The following is a 19,158-nucleotide window of genomic DNA, read 5'->3' as shown; positions in this document are numbered from 1 at the left end:
TGTGCCTTCTCTGGGGGTGCCCGTAGAGAAATGAGTTTCTTGCTTTGGTCAGCTGCCCACACACATCCTCGCAGGGCCATACTGGAGTTTGCTAGATTCCAATGAAATAAGATGATGGAGAGACATATTAACAAACAGTATTACTACAGACAGGCTTTTCCAAAGGAAGGGCTTTAATTCCATTCATAAAGACATATATTTCTTTTCTTTCAAAGTCCAGCTAACTCATAACATTAAGAACATTGAGAATTTTCACAGTCATGAAACAGGCAGAAATGTGCATGGATGTTCAGACACACAACCCTTGGCTGGGCTGGTTTTCCTTTCCAATACCACTGGTTTTGTGTTGGTGATGAAGGACACTGGCTACACAAAAACATATTTTTTTTGTCCCTTTCTCTTCTGTTATCAAAATGAAGACTCCACTAAGGCAATTACTGCTACAGTCAGGTAGCCAACAGGTACACACAATGGATTAAGGACAAAAGTCACATTTGGTGTGTAGCTCTCTGTGGGCTTGATGTAAAAGGACCATCCCAATGGATGTGATCCGTAGTTAAAATGCACAGCCTGACCTTTGGTCCATGCAGCTTTTTGTTCATCTGCACTGAAAGGCAGGCAGAGAGAGAAGCTGCTACATTGTGGAAAAGGACAAGAGCCACTACCAGAGAATGTGTTCAGGGTTGTACTTTTTAATTCTTGGGTATTTCTATTTATTCTTTGCTAGGTGAGCCTAGGTGCTTCCAAGAACTATCTGTGGGCCTCCTCTGCCCTGTCCTCCCTCCAAGCTGCTTCTACAAACCAGAGCCTGCATTTCAAAGATCCCCACTGCCTTCTGCTCTGGGTTTCCTCCAGCCAGAGCGCCTGTAGCAGGAGGAGGGGGGTGCTGGAGCCTGCGAGGCTGCTCTGTGGCTAGAGCTGTGCCCAAAGGGCTGATCTGCAGAACAACAACCGGCAGGGAGCTGGAAAGATTCCCAAGAGCTGACTTGGCAGCTGTGGTGCCCTACCTCGCCTAGAACAAACCCACCTGACACCGTTCCTGAACACAAAACACTGCGCGCTACGAGAACTTCACACTGAGCAAGGAGGGGAAGGGAAGGCAGCAAGGAAGGAGCAAACAAACGTGTCTCCTCTGAGCCTTGTGCTCAGGATAACAGGAATCCACACGCTCTTCAGCAGTCCTGAAACACGGTTCCAGAACCACGGTTCTGGCATGTGCAGGACTTTTCTAAGGTTAACATCCAGATACAGGCACCAATACCTTATTTCCCTTCACAGAGTCAAGACAGTTCCTAACAAAGCAATCAAACCACAGAAACACTGAATGGTTTAAGTGTTCATTTTTGCTCATAAACAAAAACAGAGACAAAAAACCTGCAATATTTTTTGGACAGGTTTCAAAACCTGAAATCTATGGAGCCCCTCTGAAGTGAGAAACACTTTTTTGTTTGGTATTTTTGTTTCCAAATGAGGCTCTCCAAATTAACAGTGGCAGGAAAATTTCCCATAAGGAATTTCCATTTTCCAGTGGTTTCAGTGTACCCTAGTTGGCATTTCCAGGCCTCTCCCCTTGGAGCACAGGAATCAATCCTCTTGGATTGCATTTTCCACACACAACATCTCACTGCTGACATCCAAAGTCCTAAGTATGAACACACCAGCGTGCTCCAGCTCTCCTGTGGCAGCCAACATCCTCCACCAAAAGCTGGGGGGTTTTTTGGATGGATTGGGCTTTTCCCCAGACCCCTCCCGCAGCTCAGCGCCGCAGCCTGAGGAAGAAGGCGTGCTTGCACTCCTTGCTGTCCAAGGGGTAATACTTGTCATAAAAATCCAAAATGTACTCCTCGGTCTTAAATCCAAACTTCTGGTAGAGCAGCATAGCAGGGTTGCTTGCAGAGACGTGAAGGGTGACGTCCTTGCCCATGCAGGTCTGCCAAGGGAGGGGGAGAGGGGAAAAAAAGGAGATATCACTGCAAGAGAACGAGACAGCCTCTGGGGGAATGCGGAGGTGAGGAGATTCATCAGCTCAGGGAACCAAGGTACTGAGGAAATATGAGAAAAGTCACAGGAGTTGCCACACATAGCAACAGCAAACGGAGCGCTGCTGCTGCTCCTCCAAGCCTTTGTTTCTGGGAAACGTGGATTGTCTGACAATGAAAGGTTTGGGATTATAATTTGTCATCTGCCCATTGTAAATTACTAAAGTAATTGTTAATTAAAAATAATCTTGGTGTACAGCCCTGATCTCAAATACAATGGCCTGAAGAAAAGACAAAACATGCCAGAGGATCAGGCTCTGCACTCCTCCCTGTCAGCAAACAGAGCTGAGCTCTCTGGGACTGCCTGAGCACCTCTGTGCTGTCACACTGGAATTCCTGCCTATCCCACCCAGCTCCTCTCCCATCCTTCAGGGCACAGCACTCGCCTCCCGAGAAGGCAGGAAATTCAGTTCAGACAGCAAATAACAGCATGGCTGAAGTTACCTTGAAGATCCAAAATTATTCCAACCAGCAACACTCTGATTAAGAATGTGAAATAATTTATTTTCTGCTTTCATCAAGTGATTTAATAGCATTCCATGTATATTGAGTGTATTGTAACTCTAAAGTGGGAACAGTAATACCCTCTAGGAAATCTCCAAGATAATACATTCAAGGGGAAAACTCTCAGGAATTTAAGGAGGGAAGGAAAAAAAAAATAATTGGAAGCTATTTTGGGGAAAAGAAAATTTGAATGAGATCATTAAGAAAATGCAGTTTATTCCTCTGGTATAGATGATGAGAGGATAAATTCTGACAGCAAAAGCAGCCACCACTATTTGCATCAAACCATTTTCCTGTTAAGTTATACTGTTCCCAAGAATTCAGCCCCAAACTCAGCACACTGATCCCAAAGTCAGCAACCTACTCTGAATCAAAGCAGAGCATCAGTGTGTCTCAAGCTACAGAGAAGAGGCTGCAAAGCAGCACCTACAACCTGGAGACTGACAAACAGAAGGTCACAACCACCATTATTGCACAGGACTAAACCCCTTCTACCACAGTCAGCAAGTCAGCAATGGCAAAACAAACCTCACGTGAGCCAAACACACAGTGCTGATCTCTCACTGCTAGCGTGCCTAATCAGACTCAAATCTCTCAGATCTGCTTGGCTTTCCTCAACAAGGAATTTCATGCAAGCAGGATTATGTTAATTGATGTGATACATCCTACAAGAAGGTGTGAGGATTTTCTGTGGCTGACTCCAGCACCCCAGCTCTGCTGGAGAGGGAAGTCTCTGAGAGTCCACCTGCTGGATCCCCACAAACCTTGGCGCCTGTTCCCACTGGGTGTTGACATCTCACATCAACACACTGAGCTGAGAGCAATTTCCTTCAACACCTGACACAGAGCTGCCTGGGAGATGCCAGGAGTGAGTTTACAGGATATTGATTAGAGGCCTGTGTCAGCACTGCAGAGAGCTGTGCAGGTAGCAGTCACCCTCAGGCGGCCCAGGAGCAAAGTGCTTTTCCAAAGTAGGGATCACTTTCCCCAGGGCTCTGCCAGCACTCCCTACCCTGCTTTAGCCAAATAAGGAGGAGGATAAAACAGTTTCAATGGTGAGTGTTTGTTAGTGAAGCTCATCTTGATTACAAGGTTTCCCATTGGCAGCTCTGCCAAGAGAATTCAGGGAGTGGTAAAACTGTGGAGTTGGGCTCTGTAAAGGACATGTATCTGCATCCTTAGTCACAATTAAGCTGCCTTTCCTGCAATTTAATTCAAGAAAGTCAGTGGAATTAAGGCCACTTGAATAACAGTATTCATTTAGAGATTTAATGAAGTTTAACTCCTTTAACATCACCCATTCAGATAGCTGAGATTAATTTTCTCAAATATTGCTGTGGAACAAGGCACAGTACAAGCCAGTTTAAACAATGAGGTTGCAAACGCTTCATCATTAACTCGGCTGTATTTGAAACCAGAGTACAAAAGCAAAAGTGAGTGATTGAGATCAGTAAGTGATTTAATGCATGGAATAAACCTCCAGGTGTAGTCAAGAAAGCTGCAATAATTCTAACTGACCCTGCCCACTCTTACTTCATTTTCTCCTTAAACCCCCCGTTTACAGTATCCCTTGTACATAAACTACTGACCACTGAAGAACGCAGAGTTAACGCCGACACAGCTGAAGTGTGCAGCATCCCTCTAATTCTGAGGACATGACCAGGATGGTTGTTTTCCTAAACACATTTTGACTTCCAAAGCAGGAGCTATTTCCTCCCATAAACATTCACACAAAGGGTTCCTACTCTCTAATATCTGCATGTGTGCACACAAGGAAGAAGTGAGAGCTGGATCTTTGGCAGATTCACGGGATGATTTCATTTCATTACCTGGATAAGATGGTAAATCATGAAGGTTGCAATCCCAGCTCTTCTCCACTCAGGGTGCACCAACAGGAAAGAGATGTAAGCTTCGTTGTACTTCACATCTGGCACCATAAAGCCAAAGGCAATGATAACTTTCTTGTAAAGGACAACAACACTGAAGTCTGGATACTGCAGGCACTCTGATAAATCGATTCCTAGGGAAAAAGGGAGAAACAGCAGTTGGAAGGACTGCAAACCAAAAGTGTTGTTCAATTCCAGGGGTTTCAGGCTGTTCAGAAACACTTGATCCCATCTTTTCACCTTTATTTCAAATTTGTGATAGCAAGAGATCACAGCATCATAGAATAGTCCAAGGCCCCTGCTAGAGCAGTCCTCTGTTACTACAAATTATGCAGCCAATTTCCTGCATTTTGGGAAATCCCAGGGGTCAGGACACGCAGAGTGCAGGGGATGAACCCTGCCTTGGGAAAACCAGGTGCCTGATCCTGGTGCCTCCCTTGTCAGGTAAGGGAAAAGATGATACAACAAAACAGACAAAACACGATCTGCTTAGCAGGGAAGCTTGCGTGGAAACACTAATAAAGCTGATATCCGTTCAAATGACTCAAGGATGAAACTGAAACTTAACTCTCTTTAGAAGCAGCACACATGAAACTGGGCTTTAGCTTTGGTAGCACTGCCTGCTATGGTTCCTGTCTTTTTCCTCCATCTTGCCTGGAGCTCTTACTGCTGCCTCTTGTGCAGACTCAGCTGGTTGTGGAGCTGTACTGTGAGCCCGACCACAGCTTCCAACGCTATCTAAACACTTCCTTTTAGCATGCAAATTCTCTAATCTGGGGGATGAAGTAGCCTCTCAGGCAGTGGTGCTTCTGTGAGTCAGAGGCTGGACACAAGCAAGAGACTGGGAGTTTGTGACCTTGCCCAGTCACGCTGCTGCTGCAGTCCCAGAGCATCCACACAGCCTGTCAGCTCCAGGCACTGAGACTGACCGCTGGGTAATTTGTGTGGACAGACCCTAAATGAGATGCAAGACACAGAGGAGATGGGCCAGAAACGTTTGCTTCAGCCTGAAGTGGCAATTGCAATCTATTCGGAACACAAGGTAACAAAATAGCAGAGTTTGTTTTCCAGTAATCACTCTCGATGAGATGCAAGACTTCATAAGGCACCAGGCACCAAGAAGTGGGTGAGTTATTTTCTTGCTGGAGAGTAAGCTGGGTGGAGCAAGACGTGGGAGGGATCGATTGGCAATAGAGAGCTGTGTTAATTAAGGCAAGGCTGCCGCTGCCTGTGGAGTGCCTTGCAGCGTGTCTGGACAGAACACTCATTGCCCCAGGCGCTGGTGTCTCTGCAGTGGTGCAGTTTTTCCTGTAGGAAGATGCTTAGCTCAGGATGGTTCACCATTGGAGACACTCCCTGCTAGGGAGAGGTTTCCCGTTAGGGCAGCACGGCACTGTGGGAAACGACACTGGGGAATCTCTCCACCTGGAAACCTAGCTCTGCCTTGGGAGAGGCAAGAACAGCTCTGAAAGGAAGGATTTGGAGGGATACAAGAACTAAGTGCTGGTTAAATTATGCTCACCCAGTTGCATATCCCTGGCTCCCACCCCCAAGATGTACCAACTAAACCCCATGCAGCCCGGCTTTACGTCCTGCATCAATTCCTCACTTCCCTCTCCTGCTAAACAGAACCACGGTGCAACAATCATATCCCAGGATCAGAATTTTTTCACCACGGAAAAAAACTGGGATTCCTGTTTGGAGACTGATGGGGGTGTCAGCTTTCTGATTTAGTGATGAACAGTTCACAGTTGGGTGGAACACACCCATGCTCCCTATGTTAAATAAAACAGGCTGAGTCCTGAAGAACTTAATGAAGGTGCAACCCAAATTGGCCAGAACTTCAAATGCATTATCAGGAGAGGAGAGACTATGACAAAGTGGTTCAGCCTCTGCTGGGATTGCAAGTGTCTCTCACAAGCTCTCAAACAGCTTGTGAAAGGAAAGGCGTGCCGGGTTATTTCCCCCACACTGTGCAATTTGCATAATGAGCAGCAAAAAGAGCTCCCATCCTGACTGCGGCATACGGGCACTGCTGAACTACAGCCCTGCTGAATCACCATCGGCAAATCAAAACACACAGCAAACAGTTACCTGGAATAAGGTGTGTACTGTTTGTACTGGCCTTCTCTAAATTAGTCTGCTGCGTTGTTTGCTGATCAGAAGCTGATGCATGCAGCAGATGAACATCCCTGTTATTATTTCAGAAGAACTAAACACTGCAGCCCCATAACCGCCCCCAGAAAGGGCAGCCATTGTCCCCAAAGAACCTGCAGGTCCAGAAATAACACAGAAAAATACAAACCTAATCTTTCCCATACCTTGTAAATACCGAGGCTTGAAGAAAAAAAGAACATCACAGCAGAGCCTACAGTTGTAAAAGCAATTCACTGAATCACAGAATAAGCTGAGCTGGAAGGGACCCTCAAGGATCACGGCCAACTCCTGGCCCTGCACAGGACAACCACAAGAATCACACCATGTGCCTGAGAGCGTTGTCCAAACTCCTCTGGGGCATGCTTGGAGCTGTGACCACTGCCCTGAGAAGCCTGTTCCAGTGCCCAACCACCCTCTGGCTGAAGAACCTTTTCCTAATCCCCAACCTAAACCTCCCCTAGCACAGCTTCAAGGCTGTTCTATCGAGTCCTGTCACCACAGAGGACAGGTCGGTGCCTGCCCCTCTGCTTCCCCTCCCGAGGAAGCTGCAGCCCATGATGAGGTCTCCCCTCAGTCTCCCCCTCTCCAGGCTGAACAGAGCCAGTGACCTCAGCCACTCCTCATAGGCTTCCCAACTTTCACTCTGACACATCCAGCTTACGGCTGCTAGGAAGAAACCTTCTCACAAAGGTAATGAACAGTGATCTCCGGTATAAATCTGTTTATTTCAACCCCTGATTCTGCAAAGTATTTCACTGGATGCTTAAGTTTAGTTAACTACTAAACTACCTGACTACTCCTATTAGCACCTAGTTTTATAAGTGCTGTGCTAATTAGGGCCTAATTGCCCAGCTCTATGCGATCTCAAGAGACAAAGACACCAAACCCAGCCTCCGCCTCAAATACATTCCTGTAACATCAGATAATGGGTTTCTAAGAACCAGCCAGACTGAAGTAAAATTTGGCCCAAGAACATTTTTTTTTTCTGAACATATCACTTCTTTCTTGGAAACCCAAGCACTGGAGGAATCTTACCAGGCCAGAAGAATTCGTGGCACATGGAGTTTATAGTGGGGATGTGATTAGGGCGAACGTAGCAGTAATCAATGGGTGCTTCTGGCTCAGCCTTCCAGTTGAGATCATTCCTGTGTGGATTCGCCCGGATTTCTGCCAGCAGCCTGAGTTTTGGAGGCTTTGTCTCATAATCACGTCTGCCAGGAACGTGAAAAGGAAATACAAAAAGCAAGTGAGCAACAAGAACTGCCACTGCAGCTAAATGGGCACTGCCCATGAAATATCTTCTGACATGCTCAACTTTAGGAAAATAAAGAATGCAATCCGTTTCACTACTCAGCTAAATCAAACACTCTCCCTTCAGGGTTACCATGGTGCACTGGGTTGTACTTTGAGGAGGAGTGAGGAGCACTGCCCCAGAAAGGTGTCCTCTCCGTGGGCTGGCGGTGCACAAGCCAAGAGCAAGCTCAGACGCTCTGTACCTGATGTAGGGTTTAAGGACACGGGAGGTGTAAGGGCTGACAATACTGTGGTCTGTCACGTCTTCCGAGCCTACCAGGCGGTACAGAAACTTGGTTGTCTGCTGGCGGTATCCCTTCGCAGCGGGCAGCATCGTCTGCATGCACAAAGAAATGCACAACAATTGCAGGAAGGTCAGTCAGTACTTTAACAAGGGACCTGTATGGAGGGAGAGTAAGGGCCTCTCAGCGTGACAGGGTGGACTGGACCATAGTGCTCCCACCTCTGGACTCTGCTGGGCACTCCCAAATCTGGTGCCCAAGCCTAAAAGTGCTGCAAGTCATCTCCCTCCTACACACATGAAAGAGCACCCAGCTGTCTGGGTACTTCCAGGCCTCCACCACCAGCATTTGGGCAGGGCTGGAGTACAAATACAGCAACATTTGTGGTGCTGACAGACAGACAGCTGAACCAGCATGTCCCAAGAAGAAAGGGACTCAGGAGAGCATTGGTGGGGACACAGCCCCAAGCCAAAATGAGTCTTGTTCCTTTTCACTTTAGGAGACAGATAACCTTAATGTGACACTGCTGATTGCAGCAAAAGCTTTAAAATAACCAGTGCCAAAAGCTAACCTAGATTTGGGAACACCCACCTGGTATCTGTCCAAGATCCTGAAGTCCTGGCTAGTAGTTCTGTATGTTGCTTGCCCTGCTGGGGACCTGGAGACACCACCTTCTTTGGCTCCATAAATCCCATCAACCAGGAGCAATGCAGCATTCACAACCTGGTCCAAGTCAAAGAGTGGGAGTCCTCTCTCCCTCTTGGCCTGCCTGACCAGCAGCTTGCGCCTCAGCCTCCGGGCCTCTGGGGTCATGCTCAAAGCATTGGGACAGGCTTCCAGTCTCTTCAGCAGCAGCTTTTCCTCATAGATGCTAACTGAGGTGTGCTTGGGAACTCTGGGTTTAGCATCCTTCTCCAGCTGTGACTTCCCCTTGTCTCGTCCTCTCACCTGCAAGGGTGTGTTTGACTCTTCAGGATCTTCACTGTCACCTTCCATCCGTTCTGTTTTTTCTTCTTCACTCTCCACCTCCTGCTTGATCTGCTCAGCTGTCTTCACTTTTTTCCTGCTTGCTATCATGGTGCCAGCACCAGCTGTCCCACTGGGAGGGGGCACATACTCTATTCCTGGGTCTATGACTCCATCTCCTTCCATCTCATCATCATCTGTGGAATAGATCAAAATAGTCCAGGGGAAAGAAAAAATAATTTAAACATCAAAGTCTCATTTCAAAAATGGCTGCCACAGCATTTTCCTGCTAAGGAACAATAATGTGGGTTTATCCAACACACTTCATTTTCTATGTACTGCCAGATCTCCTGATTTTGGATGGGAGATGCTGAAAAGAGTCCAATTCAGGACACAGAATCAATCCTGTCTTGTAATTTGGCATCTGGAAATAGTGTCCCTCCTGAGCTGCAAGCACATGTTCTTTGAGGAACGTTAAGCTGCTGAAAATTCCCAAAGACTGGGGAATCAAAAAGTCAAGCTGGTGAGCTGTACCTTCAGTTAGCATACCCTCACTATTCTGTCACCTAGAAGACTGGCTCCTTAAGGAACTAAGAGAATTCAGCCTGCATCACTGCTTTGTAATCTCACTGAAATGCAGCATCTGCTAATCAGCACAATCAAACCTATAAAATACTGGGGTATTACCGTGGGAATAAAATTTCTCCCATGAAAAACATTTGAGACAAAACTAGACCTGCTACATAACACTGTTATCTGTGTTGCAGTGAAATGCTTATGCTGAGTGGTCCAGCAGTTGCTGTGTGAAGTCTACCCACTGTTTATTCAGCATCTCTCAGAAAACGACAATGGGGGTTTCTTCTGGCCTTAGAAGCTGGTGATAAAAGTATGGAAAACCAGTCAATTCTCACAATTAAGACAACAGAATGTTGCCAGTTACTTTCCATGTTATCCTGAAAGGATCCTGCAGCTCATTGGGAGCTTCTTTTTTAAAATATATTCCTAGAAAACCGCAGAGGGTTCATCTCTACGGGAAAGCCCTTACCATGGAAGAGCGCTTGCGGCGGCATGACATCCGGGATGAGATCCGCTTCCGAGAGCAGGCTGGGAGTGGCCGAGTGCGAGGCCGGCGTGCCGGGAGCAGAGAAGTCCAGGGACGGGGACGGGGAGGGGCTGGTCAGCGGCGTGCGGTCGGACGAGCTCAGTGAGGAGAAGTCGATGACCTCTCCTTTCTCCAGGACGATGTCGGGCCGGCGGCAGCGGCTGCTGAACTTGACGGGAGTGGAGGAAGTGCTGCGGTCCAGGAACCCGGCCGCCTCCTTCTGCGCTCTCCGAATGTCCTTGGCTTCCTGGGTGCGGGACCTCTTCTCCTTCAGCTCCATGGCGGACTCGACCGGATTGCGGCTCGCCCGCTTCCGAAGGCCCTCCACGGTAATGATGGGATCCAGCGGGGGCTTGGAAGCTGCTAGAGAAGGAGTTCGCTTATTCTGAGCTCCTGCAGCCACTGGGTTCTCACTGTGCAGTCAAAACCACACTGACTACAGGGCTTAAAAGATGGGCTTTTCAATGCGACCAGTAAGTTCACTCTGGGACACGTAGCATTAAGCCAGTGTATGACTAAAGCCTCGTTAAAGCCCAAATTTTGTTCCTCCACACAGAGGAGAATTTACATCTAGTGACAAAAGATAAAACACGTTCCCCAGGGTACAGAGAAGTGGGAAAATTGTGGATTTCAGCTAAAAAAAAACCCAACCAAAACCACTCTGCACAAGCCTCAAAACCCTGTAAGTCAGCACAATGGGGAAAGGTAATAAAATATAACAGGCTTCTCACACTACAGCATAAGCACCATAGTTCTCTTCAGCCAACCATTACAGCAGAACAAAACAGAGGAACTGTCCATGCACACAAACTGGTTTTAACTGAACTTTTCTCATGTCTCCCAGCTCTGGACCAGTGAGGAATCTACACACTACTGGGGACAGAGGTACCTTTTGCCTTCAGTGCAGATGCTGACAGCTTCTCTCCTTCAGGTTTCAGTGTTGGGGGCTTGTTATGAACCAGCTTCCACCATCCCGGTTCTCCAAATTCCTGTGCCCCCGAGCGGAAGAACAAGGGGCTCCCCACAGAGAGACAGCCAGCAACTGTGCTCCACCATGTTGAGGTCTTTTTCCTGTGGTGGGAGAGAGGAAAACAAGGGTTAGGTCCCGACACACCAGCCATGTTTCCATCCTGGACAGAGTGTTTCTGCCAGGGGCACTGACACACAATCACTGAACTTCTCCTGAAGCCCGTTTTCAGCCCCCTGCAGGCAGGGACCTGCATTTAAGCCTTTCCCTCTGCTGGGCCGTGCACTCCTAATGGGCATCTGAGCATTTTTTGTTCCTTTAGGAACTGGTGACAGGGCTAACTAAGATGTCACTTAGGGAAGAGGTGAGAAGAAATACTGAAGAATTGCCCTTGTAGCCAATAACTGAGGCACTCCCTTGGACTCTGGCGAGTCAGGTTCATGGAACAGAGTTTAACCTCAGTTGCCCAGAATCTCAGGATTTCTTCTTGCCTTTGCACACCTCCACATGCAGAAACTTCTGTACTCGCCAAGGCTTGGCTGAGCTGGTGTTCACTGCTGCCCAGGTGCTGCCCTTACACACCTTGAGGTACTGAACCTCAAAGGTGGGGGATCAAACCCAGCTGCTGCAGCTCAAAGTCTGGAGTGTTACAGTAAATCTGGGTAAGCTGCACTTCAATATGCTAAGGAAGATCTTTGCACGGTTTGTACTGCTACACACACAATTCAGCTGTCTCTGTTCCTTCAGTGGCTTGTCCAGGCAAGTGGGAAGGCTGTGTCTGAGGCCAGGAATCACTCTCTGAATTTTAATCAGAGCAAGGAGTGCCCAGTTCCCAGGGCAAGTCTCAAAAGGCAGCAGCAAACCCCGGGAGGCATTGGCTCCCTGAATGAGGGACAATGGGCCACCAGCTGCCCTCCTGTCAGGGTCCCTGTGGCTTCCAGAGAGGATAAATGCTAACATTTCTGAGAACAGAGCAAGGAGGCACAAACAAGCACTGGAAGCAAAGCCAAAGACCAGATCTGGTTAGGAAGAAAGGCCAGATCTTACAACAAAGAAATCCCTGGGGAAGAAAAGAAGCTGTGAAGTCAATCAAATCTACAACTTCCAAGGATTGCTCCGTTCCTTTCCTGCCTCACAGCACACACATTAACAGTGAGGCTTGGGTTTGACAGCTTCAGCACGCTCAGAAGAAATGTGCTGTTCACCTGGAAAATGAAGGCTGCCCTCTATGAGAGGGGCTCCTACTCTGACAGTGTGAAAAATGTTTCAGTTGTTTAACACCTACTATGTAAGAGCCATTTCATTAAGATCTGAAGCAATCTAAAAGGTGAGGCTCAGCTCTTCTTCAAGAACTCGGTCCTTGCAAGCTTTATAGCCAAGGAATTTTGCTGGATCACTTTTTTGTCCCTAAAGTTTGGCAATACCATGATCAGCCTATCCATTGTGATTGTTCAGAAAAACTCAATTCTCTGCAGGTTCATAAAGGAAGATAAGAAATAATCCAATACACATGCATTTGTATTGCTTTTGTGTGACATTCCTGGGGTTGTTTTTCCCCAGTAAGAAATGCTGATTCTTTCTCAAGTGTACCCCTCAAGCCTGCATTCAGATTCTCAATATTTTTATCACTTGTAAGGCTCAACAGAGATGTCACCAAATTAACCAGGATTCTTGTCCATCTGTATGACAGGCTTTAATTCCTTTGGCTCACCAACCAGACCCTCAGGGAAATATCATGTCTTTACCTGTTCCCTAATAAGAAAGTCCAGTGTTTCTCAATAAAAGCACAAATGTCTTCTTTCCATCTGAAGTACCCCTGGCGGCCCGTTCCTTCCAGAGACAAGTTGTACATTGCCAACATGACAACCTGGAACAGAAAGTGTTGGACACAAGTGAATCCCTTCTGCTTTTTCTGCTGAACAGACACCCACAGCTGCCACACACACACAGATCTTTGTTCCCCCATAAATATCTTATTTTTGCAACATCTCATAGACAACTTCTGCAATCCGTCTTCTTCCTGGTTTTATGCTGCCTGTTCTTGTCTTTCTATTGTTAGATGCACATTCTTCCAGAGATTTCTCCATCCCAGGGGACTAACAAGCTGCCTAGTTATGCAGGTTTGTGCTGAGACACAATAATTGTGCAGCTGCTGTATACATGAATTACAATACAGCTGGAGTCTGAATGTGATGTGGAGGTAGGGAAACAGTCTTTCAGATAAATAAAAAAAAAAGGTCACAAGTAATCCTGCTATCCAATACATCAGGAACACTGTGACAGTGGTCTTTCACACACTTCACAACCCAATTCACTCTGACCTGTTACACACCCAAACTAAAGGGCAGGTTTGGAAAATACCTCACCTCCTTCAAGTAAATCCTAGGTGACCAACTGTTAATTACGTTTACTTAATTAATTTCAATTAATTTATTAGAACAAAGCTAAACTCAGCTAGGCTGGGATCATCTTTCAACAATCACCCAGACTCAGTTTGGTACTACTTCAAATAACGACTTGCATTTCACCCTCAGAGAAGTCTGAAATCTGCTTTTCTCAGGGAGATGGGTCTCCTCACAGTGGACCTTGGCTTTCTGGGATGCCAATCTTTGTCAAAGATGTCAAAATGAGGAAATATGGACACCTTTAATGTCCCCTTCAACCTATTTTTACCTCACAACCCCTCTCAGTTTGATAACTAGGATTTTGTGGGTTTTAAAGTCATGTGGGACAGTTCCTCAGAATGTCAAAAATAATTCTCTTTTCAACTGGCTAAAGATACAGACTTGTTGAGGCCACATACTCTGAAAAAAATCCAGAAATCACTGTCCCCATTCTTCCTGCTTCAGGTAAGTTAGTTTGACCATTTCTCTCAATTCCACTTACCCAGAAGCAGCAGCAGCTCTGGCTGCTGGAAGCCCAGGGAGGTGGCCACAGCTTTCTTCCTCACCCATTTTCATTGTCTGCCCCTTCCCCATGGCACTCTGAAGAGACCTGGGCAATGCCAGCAGCCTTTGCTTTCCCAGTCTGGAACTTGGTGAAACTCTGCCAGTCTGCCAGCACAGCCCCTACCTACACCAACCTTTTTCCCTGCACTGGCCACCATGAGAAGGCAGTGCAGGAGTTACAATCAGTGTTCCCAACTATCTTACACGATGCCAAAGCTGAGTGCCTATGGCTAAGAATCGAGGAAAAGCCAAGAATGGTATTGGCTGGTGTTTTCAACAATCTGGCAGCTTTCCTCAGGACAAGTGGCCTCCTGAGCTGGTAGATGGGGACCAGGAGCAGAATTAATAACCCTGTTATTCAGGAGGAAGCAGGTGGTGACCTGCTGACTCTCTTAGATGCTCTCAAGTCTATGGGACCAGATGGGATCCACCCTAGGGTGCCGAGGGAGCTGGCAGAAGAGCTCACCAGGCTGCTCTCCATCATTTATCACCAGTCCTGGCTCACCAGGGGGTACCTGGTGGCTGAAGGCTGGCCAGTGTGACAGCCATCCATGAGAAGGGCTGGAAGGAGATCCAGGGAGCTCCAGGCCTGTCAGCCTGACCTCAGTGCCTGGCAAGGTTATGGAACAGATCATCTTGAGTGCCATCACTTGGCACCTACAGCATGGATTCAGGAGGGGCAGCTCCTGCCTGACCTCCTTTTATGACCAGGTGACCTGCCTGGTAGATCCAGGGAAAGCTGTGGATTTTGTCTACCTGGACTTCAGCAAAGCCTCCCACACCATCTGGAGGGGCCTGGACAGGCTGGATCCGTGGGCCAAATCCAACAACAGGAGGTTTAACAGGAGCAGGTGCTGAGTCCTGCACTTTGGCCACAACAACCCCCTGCAGCACTACGGCCTGGGGACAGAGCAGCTGGAGAGAGGCAGAAAGGGACCTGGGGGTACTGGCTGCTGGCAGCCCGAACACCAGCCAGCAGCGTGCCCAGGTGGCCAAGGAGGCCAATGGCATCCTGGCTTGGATCAGGACTAGTGGCCAGCAGGACCAGGGCACTGATTCTTCCCCTGTACTTGGCACTGGTGAGGCCGCACCTCCAGCCTTGTGTCCAGTTCTGGGCCTTTCCACTTAGGAAGGATGTTGAGGTGCTGAGGCACATCCAAGAAGGGCAACGAGGCTGGGGAAGGATCTGGAGTGCAGATCCTATGAGGAACAGCTGAGGGAGCTGGGGGTGTTTAGGCTGGAGAGGAGGAGGCTCAGAGGACACCTTATCAATCTCTAGCACTGCCTGAGAGAAGGGTGCAGCCAGGTGGGGGCTCAGCCTCTTCCCCCAGGCAGCCAGTGACAGGATGAGAGGACACACCTTAGCTGCAGCAGGGTAGGTTTAGGCTGGACATTAGGAAGAATTTCTTCACAGAAGGAGTGACTGGGCATGGGAATGGGCTGCCCAGGGAGCTGGTGGAGTCTCCATCCCCAGAGGTGTTTAAGGAAAGCCTGAATGCTGCACTCAGTGCCATGGTCTGGTTGACCATGTGCTGTTAGGCCATAGGTTGGATTTGATGATCTCAAAGGTCTTTTCCATCCTAGCTGATCCTGTGATATTCTATGAGACAACACACTATTATGGGCCCAGAGGATGCAAACAGATATTCTGATTGCTCAGGTGTGCAAATGACTGGAACAGTGACTTCCAGCAAGGATTGATGCTAGTGCACAAGCAGCCAGGTTGGAGCTTTGTACCCACGGAACTGGCAAGCTTTCTGTTTCTATGTTGCCACCTCCCCAGTTTTACATCTCCTTAGACACAAAAAACTGTTCATGCCTAGAAGCCAAATTGTATTTATTTTGCTTTTCCAAACCTGCTTGAAGCCATGAATTCATAAGCAACATAAGGGGAAGGAAAAAAAAAAGAAAGAAAAGGAATGTGGTTTATATGATTATCTTTCAATTTCCCTGCCAAATGCTGAAGTTCTCATGTGCAGGCAATCCTCAGCTAATTAATTTCTGAAGTTCATGCAAATGCTCCTTTGTTACCAATACCCGATCCTCCTTTTCCAGGTAGCATATGCACAATAACCAACAATTTCAGAAAGTCCCACGGCTGTTCTGCTGACACAAACATTTCACTTACTTGTTGCCATGTTAATCTCAGACGTTCAAATTGCTCCTTCCCATCTTCTGAGCAATCAGAGCAAGTAAATCTGAAAAAGTTATCTCCTTTGAGGTAGCTGAGCTGTTCTCTCAGTTGACCTAAAATGAAAAGGTAAAAATCAATCTTTTGGCCCTTTTATAGGAGTAAGTGCTGCAAAGTAAATCTGGATTTCTTCCAAGATCAGGTTTGTCTGAACAAAAATGACAGAACCACCTGTACACCCCCATGCACCCAAAGTTACTGGCTCTAATTCCATGTTTCTACGGCACAGGAAAAAAAGATCATATGAATCAGGGCTTCTAAACTCACCAGGAGATAGTTTACACAGACATGAACAATTGAAAAATGAAAAATCGGAGGACAGGGAAACAATGTTAAGACTAGAGTGTTTCTGGAAAGTCACACTCAAAAGATGTTTCTCTACAAGGATGTCATCTCTTTTACTGTATAATTTTTAACATATGGATACCCTGGTTCCATACTGAATTGCAGAATTCAAGTTGCAACTGCATCGGATGGAGGGAAAACTCCCAACACTTGGTAGATTAAGAGAATTTCTAAATGGCAATTCAAATTTTAAAAGTGATTATTTGCCTGAGCACATTGGCCATTTTCACACGAGACAACAGAACACCCTAGAACTGAATGATTAGGAAAAAGCACAGTATTCTCCCTCTGACAGCTCGTTTACTCTGCACATTTGTAAACGTGGCTACCACTGTGGCTACCATTGCTTTGCAACTGGCCTTTTCTGCTCCTTGCATTTGTTCCACAGCAACTGCAGAGAGGAACATATTTCTAAAATAAAACAAATTGAGTGTTGAAAATCAAGTGCTCCAGCACAAGAGAGCACATGCTACCTTTAACTCTGCTTCATTTTTTTATTAATACATTTCAAGTTAATATTTCCTTCTGCTGCATAGTAATTTAATAGTCTGGTGCTGGTTTCATTAAATTAACACCTGAACATTTACTAACACGCCTTGAGAGCAGATTTTTGCACTATAAATTTTGGCAAATTCTAAGAAGGCAAAAAGGGCAGCTCTGACATATCTGCAAGGCAGGTGCCACCTAAACAGTTCATTATTTCTAACCACAAAAAAAAAAAAAAAAAAAAAAAAAAAAAACCAAATCAAAACAAACAAAAAAACCCCACCAAAACCAAAGCCAACTGCTGTTTAGCAATATCTGGCTCTTGGTAATAACAGATCAGATAATCCAGAACTCAGAATGTGAAGTTGTCTATTACACTGCTAACAGCATATATCTTATGTCAAGTGCCAGAGGAGAGGCATCAAATTCTGCAGCTTGCTCCTAACACCCCCCAGAACTGGCTGCTGAAGGCTGGGCATGTTTCTAAGCCAACTTAAATTCACATTACTGGGAAAACATTAAGGTTGAGATTCAGCCGTAAGCTCCACAGATGTGACAAACCAACGGGGAGGGGAAAAAAGTAACACACAAAGTCCTTTTCCTCCCCAGAGCTTTACAGCAAGGGTCATTATCTGAGTGAGCAGAGGTCAGCTCGCTTGGCCCAAGCCCCTAAACAGCTGCAGGCATTGTAAGGGTGGGCATGTTTCTGAACGTTGATGTTCTCTACTCACTGAAGAAGACAGTTTGACTTGCTCAGAGAGAGCACCAGCTCTGGCACACACAGCCCCTGCCAGCAGGCATCACCCACCAAGGCAGGACAGGGAACAGCCCAACAAGCCGTGGAACAGGGCAGCACAAACACCTCGCAAACGCCCACGTTTTGTTAAGAAAATGCACAGACACGTATGTCAGCCAATGATCAAAACTCTCCAGAAATTAATCTAATAAAACCAGTTCCTTCCCACCAGCTTCCACCAACTGAACTCAGGCTACGAATTACTGTAATTACTGATTACTAGGAATCAGTAATTTGAAACTGAACACAAAGTTCATAAACTCTTTATTACATTACTATTAGTTAATAGCAATAAAGATGTGGGGAGACGCAAGGTAATCCTTCACAAAACCCTGCCATCTTTCAGATGGTCGATGTATTTGAAAATGCACACTTTGCAAAAGACACCTTTAGAATTTGAGTGTCACAAGTGACAAAGACCTATGACAAAGTTCATCTCCTCATCTTCCTCAGTTCTTGGAAGTTAGCCCTGCTTGTCTTCTGCAGGCATGAAAAGCATGTGCAAGCTCAAATCACTCTGGGCCTGGCACATCAATTTACAAAAGTCAAACGTTTATTAATCTGCATAAAGATAAACTTGAAATAATCTCTACACCGGGAGTGTAAAACATCCACATTATTTCTTTCCATTATGTTATCTAAATAACTGGATCTGTTGAACATGAAGCCACTACTGCTTGACTTGGCCATGAAGAATTATAAAAAGAACACAAGGGACAGCCTTACTTGCTGGGATCCACTTCTGGCACTTCTCACAGTAGTAGGACATCTCCTCCATCCAGGAAGCTTCACCCTCGTCGCTGTTCAGGGAGTCCCCGCTCTGGTCGTGCGATAAATCCACGGAAGCCTGGTCCTCGGACTCCACGATCAGGAGAGTCTCCCCTTCCACCTCGCCCTCCTCCAGGCCCTCGGAGGTGGAGGTCCTGGTGGCTTCATCGTCGTGGCGGCTGAGCAGCCCACTCATGTGAACGTTGTTGGCCATCCTCGAGGGAGCCTGCCCAGCAAGGAGCTGTTCCTCCCCAGCCTCAGAGGTGGGCCAAGCCTCCAGTGTGCAAGTACCAATCACACACGAAATGGGTTTTTGTCCGCTCTAAAGCTGCAGAGCCTGCATTAGAACTTACACAAAACAACCGGTCTTTCACAGATTACCTGTGTTTGTTAAAACACCGGCGAGAAGTGAGATGCAAATGACCTTCAAACGTCTTTAATCAAACCTCTAAGGAGCCGGGCCCGTGC

At 46.9% G+C, this 19,158-nt stretch overlaps 1 protein-coding gene across 2 annotated transcripts; it reads right to left on the bottom strand.

The window, feature by feature from the left end:
- Nucleotides 1–152: 152 nt before the first annotated feature.
- Nucleotides 153–19,155, bottom strand: KAT14 (lysine acetyltransferase 14). 2 transcript variants are annotated; one of them, XM_053973874.1, is made up of 10 exons: nucleotides 18,649–19,155; nucleotides 16,233–16,351; nucleotides 12,902–13,023; nucleotides 11,079–11,260; nucleotides 10,133–10,552; nucleotides 8,713–9,284; nucleotides 8,083–8,216; nucleotides 7,622–7,797; nucleotides 4,373–4,563; nucleotides 153–1,930 (listed from the first exon to the last, which is right to left on the bottom strand). In XM_053973874.1, exons 1-10 carry the CDS (start codon nucleotides 18,902–18,904, stop codon nucleotides 1,757–1,759), a joined length of 2,346 nt encoding a protein of 781 aa, XP_053829849.1. In that variant the 5' UTR covers nucleotides 18,905–19,155; the 3' UTR covers nucleotides 153–1,756. The 2 variants fall into 2 exon arrangements, with proteins under 2 accessions (XP_053829849.1, XP_053829850.1); XM_053973875.1 differs by having other exon boundaries at nucleotides 10,133–10,549.
- Nucleotides 19,156–19,158: the final 3 nt, after the last annotated feature.

This window comes from Vidua macroura, chromosome 3, assembly GCF_024509145.1.
Source record: "Vidua macroura isolate BioBank_ID:100142 chromosome 3, ASM2450914v1, whole genome shotgun sequence".
Taxonomy (NCBI): Eukaryota; Metazoa; Chordata; class Aves; order Passeriformes; family Viduidae; genus Vidua; species Vidua macroura.
The sequence above is the reverse complement of the archived record's forward strand: the minus strand, read 5'-3'. Positions and strand labels throughout refer to the sequence as shown.

Excerpts from the sequence above, each read along its gene's own strand:
- KAT14 (XM_053973874.1), bottom strand. The coding sequence starts at position 18,904 with ATGGCCAACAACGTTCACATGAGTGGGCTGCTCAGCCGCCACGACGAT. Across the intron at positions 8,217-8,712 it reads GGATCTTGGACAGATACCAG|ACGATGCTGCCCGCTGCGAA; the intron begins GTGGGTGTTCCC and ends TTGTGCATGCAG. Across the intron at positions 1,931-4,372 it reads TGATTTACCATCTTATCCAG|ACCTGCATGGGCAAGGACGT; the intron begins GTAATGAAATGA and ends CTCCCTTGGCAG.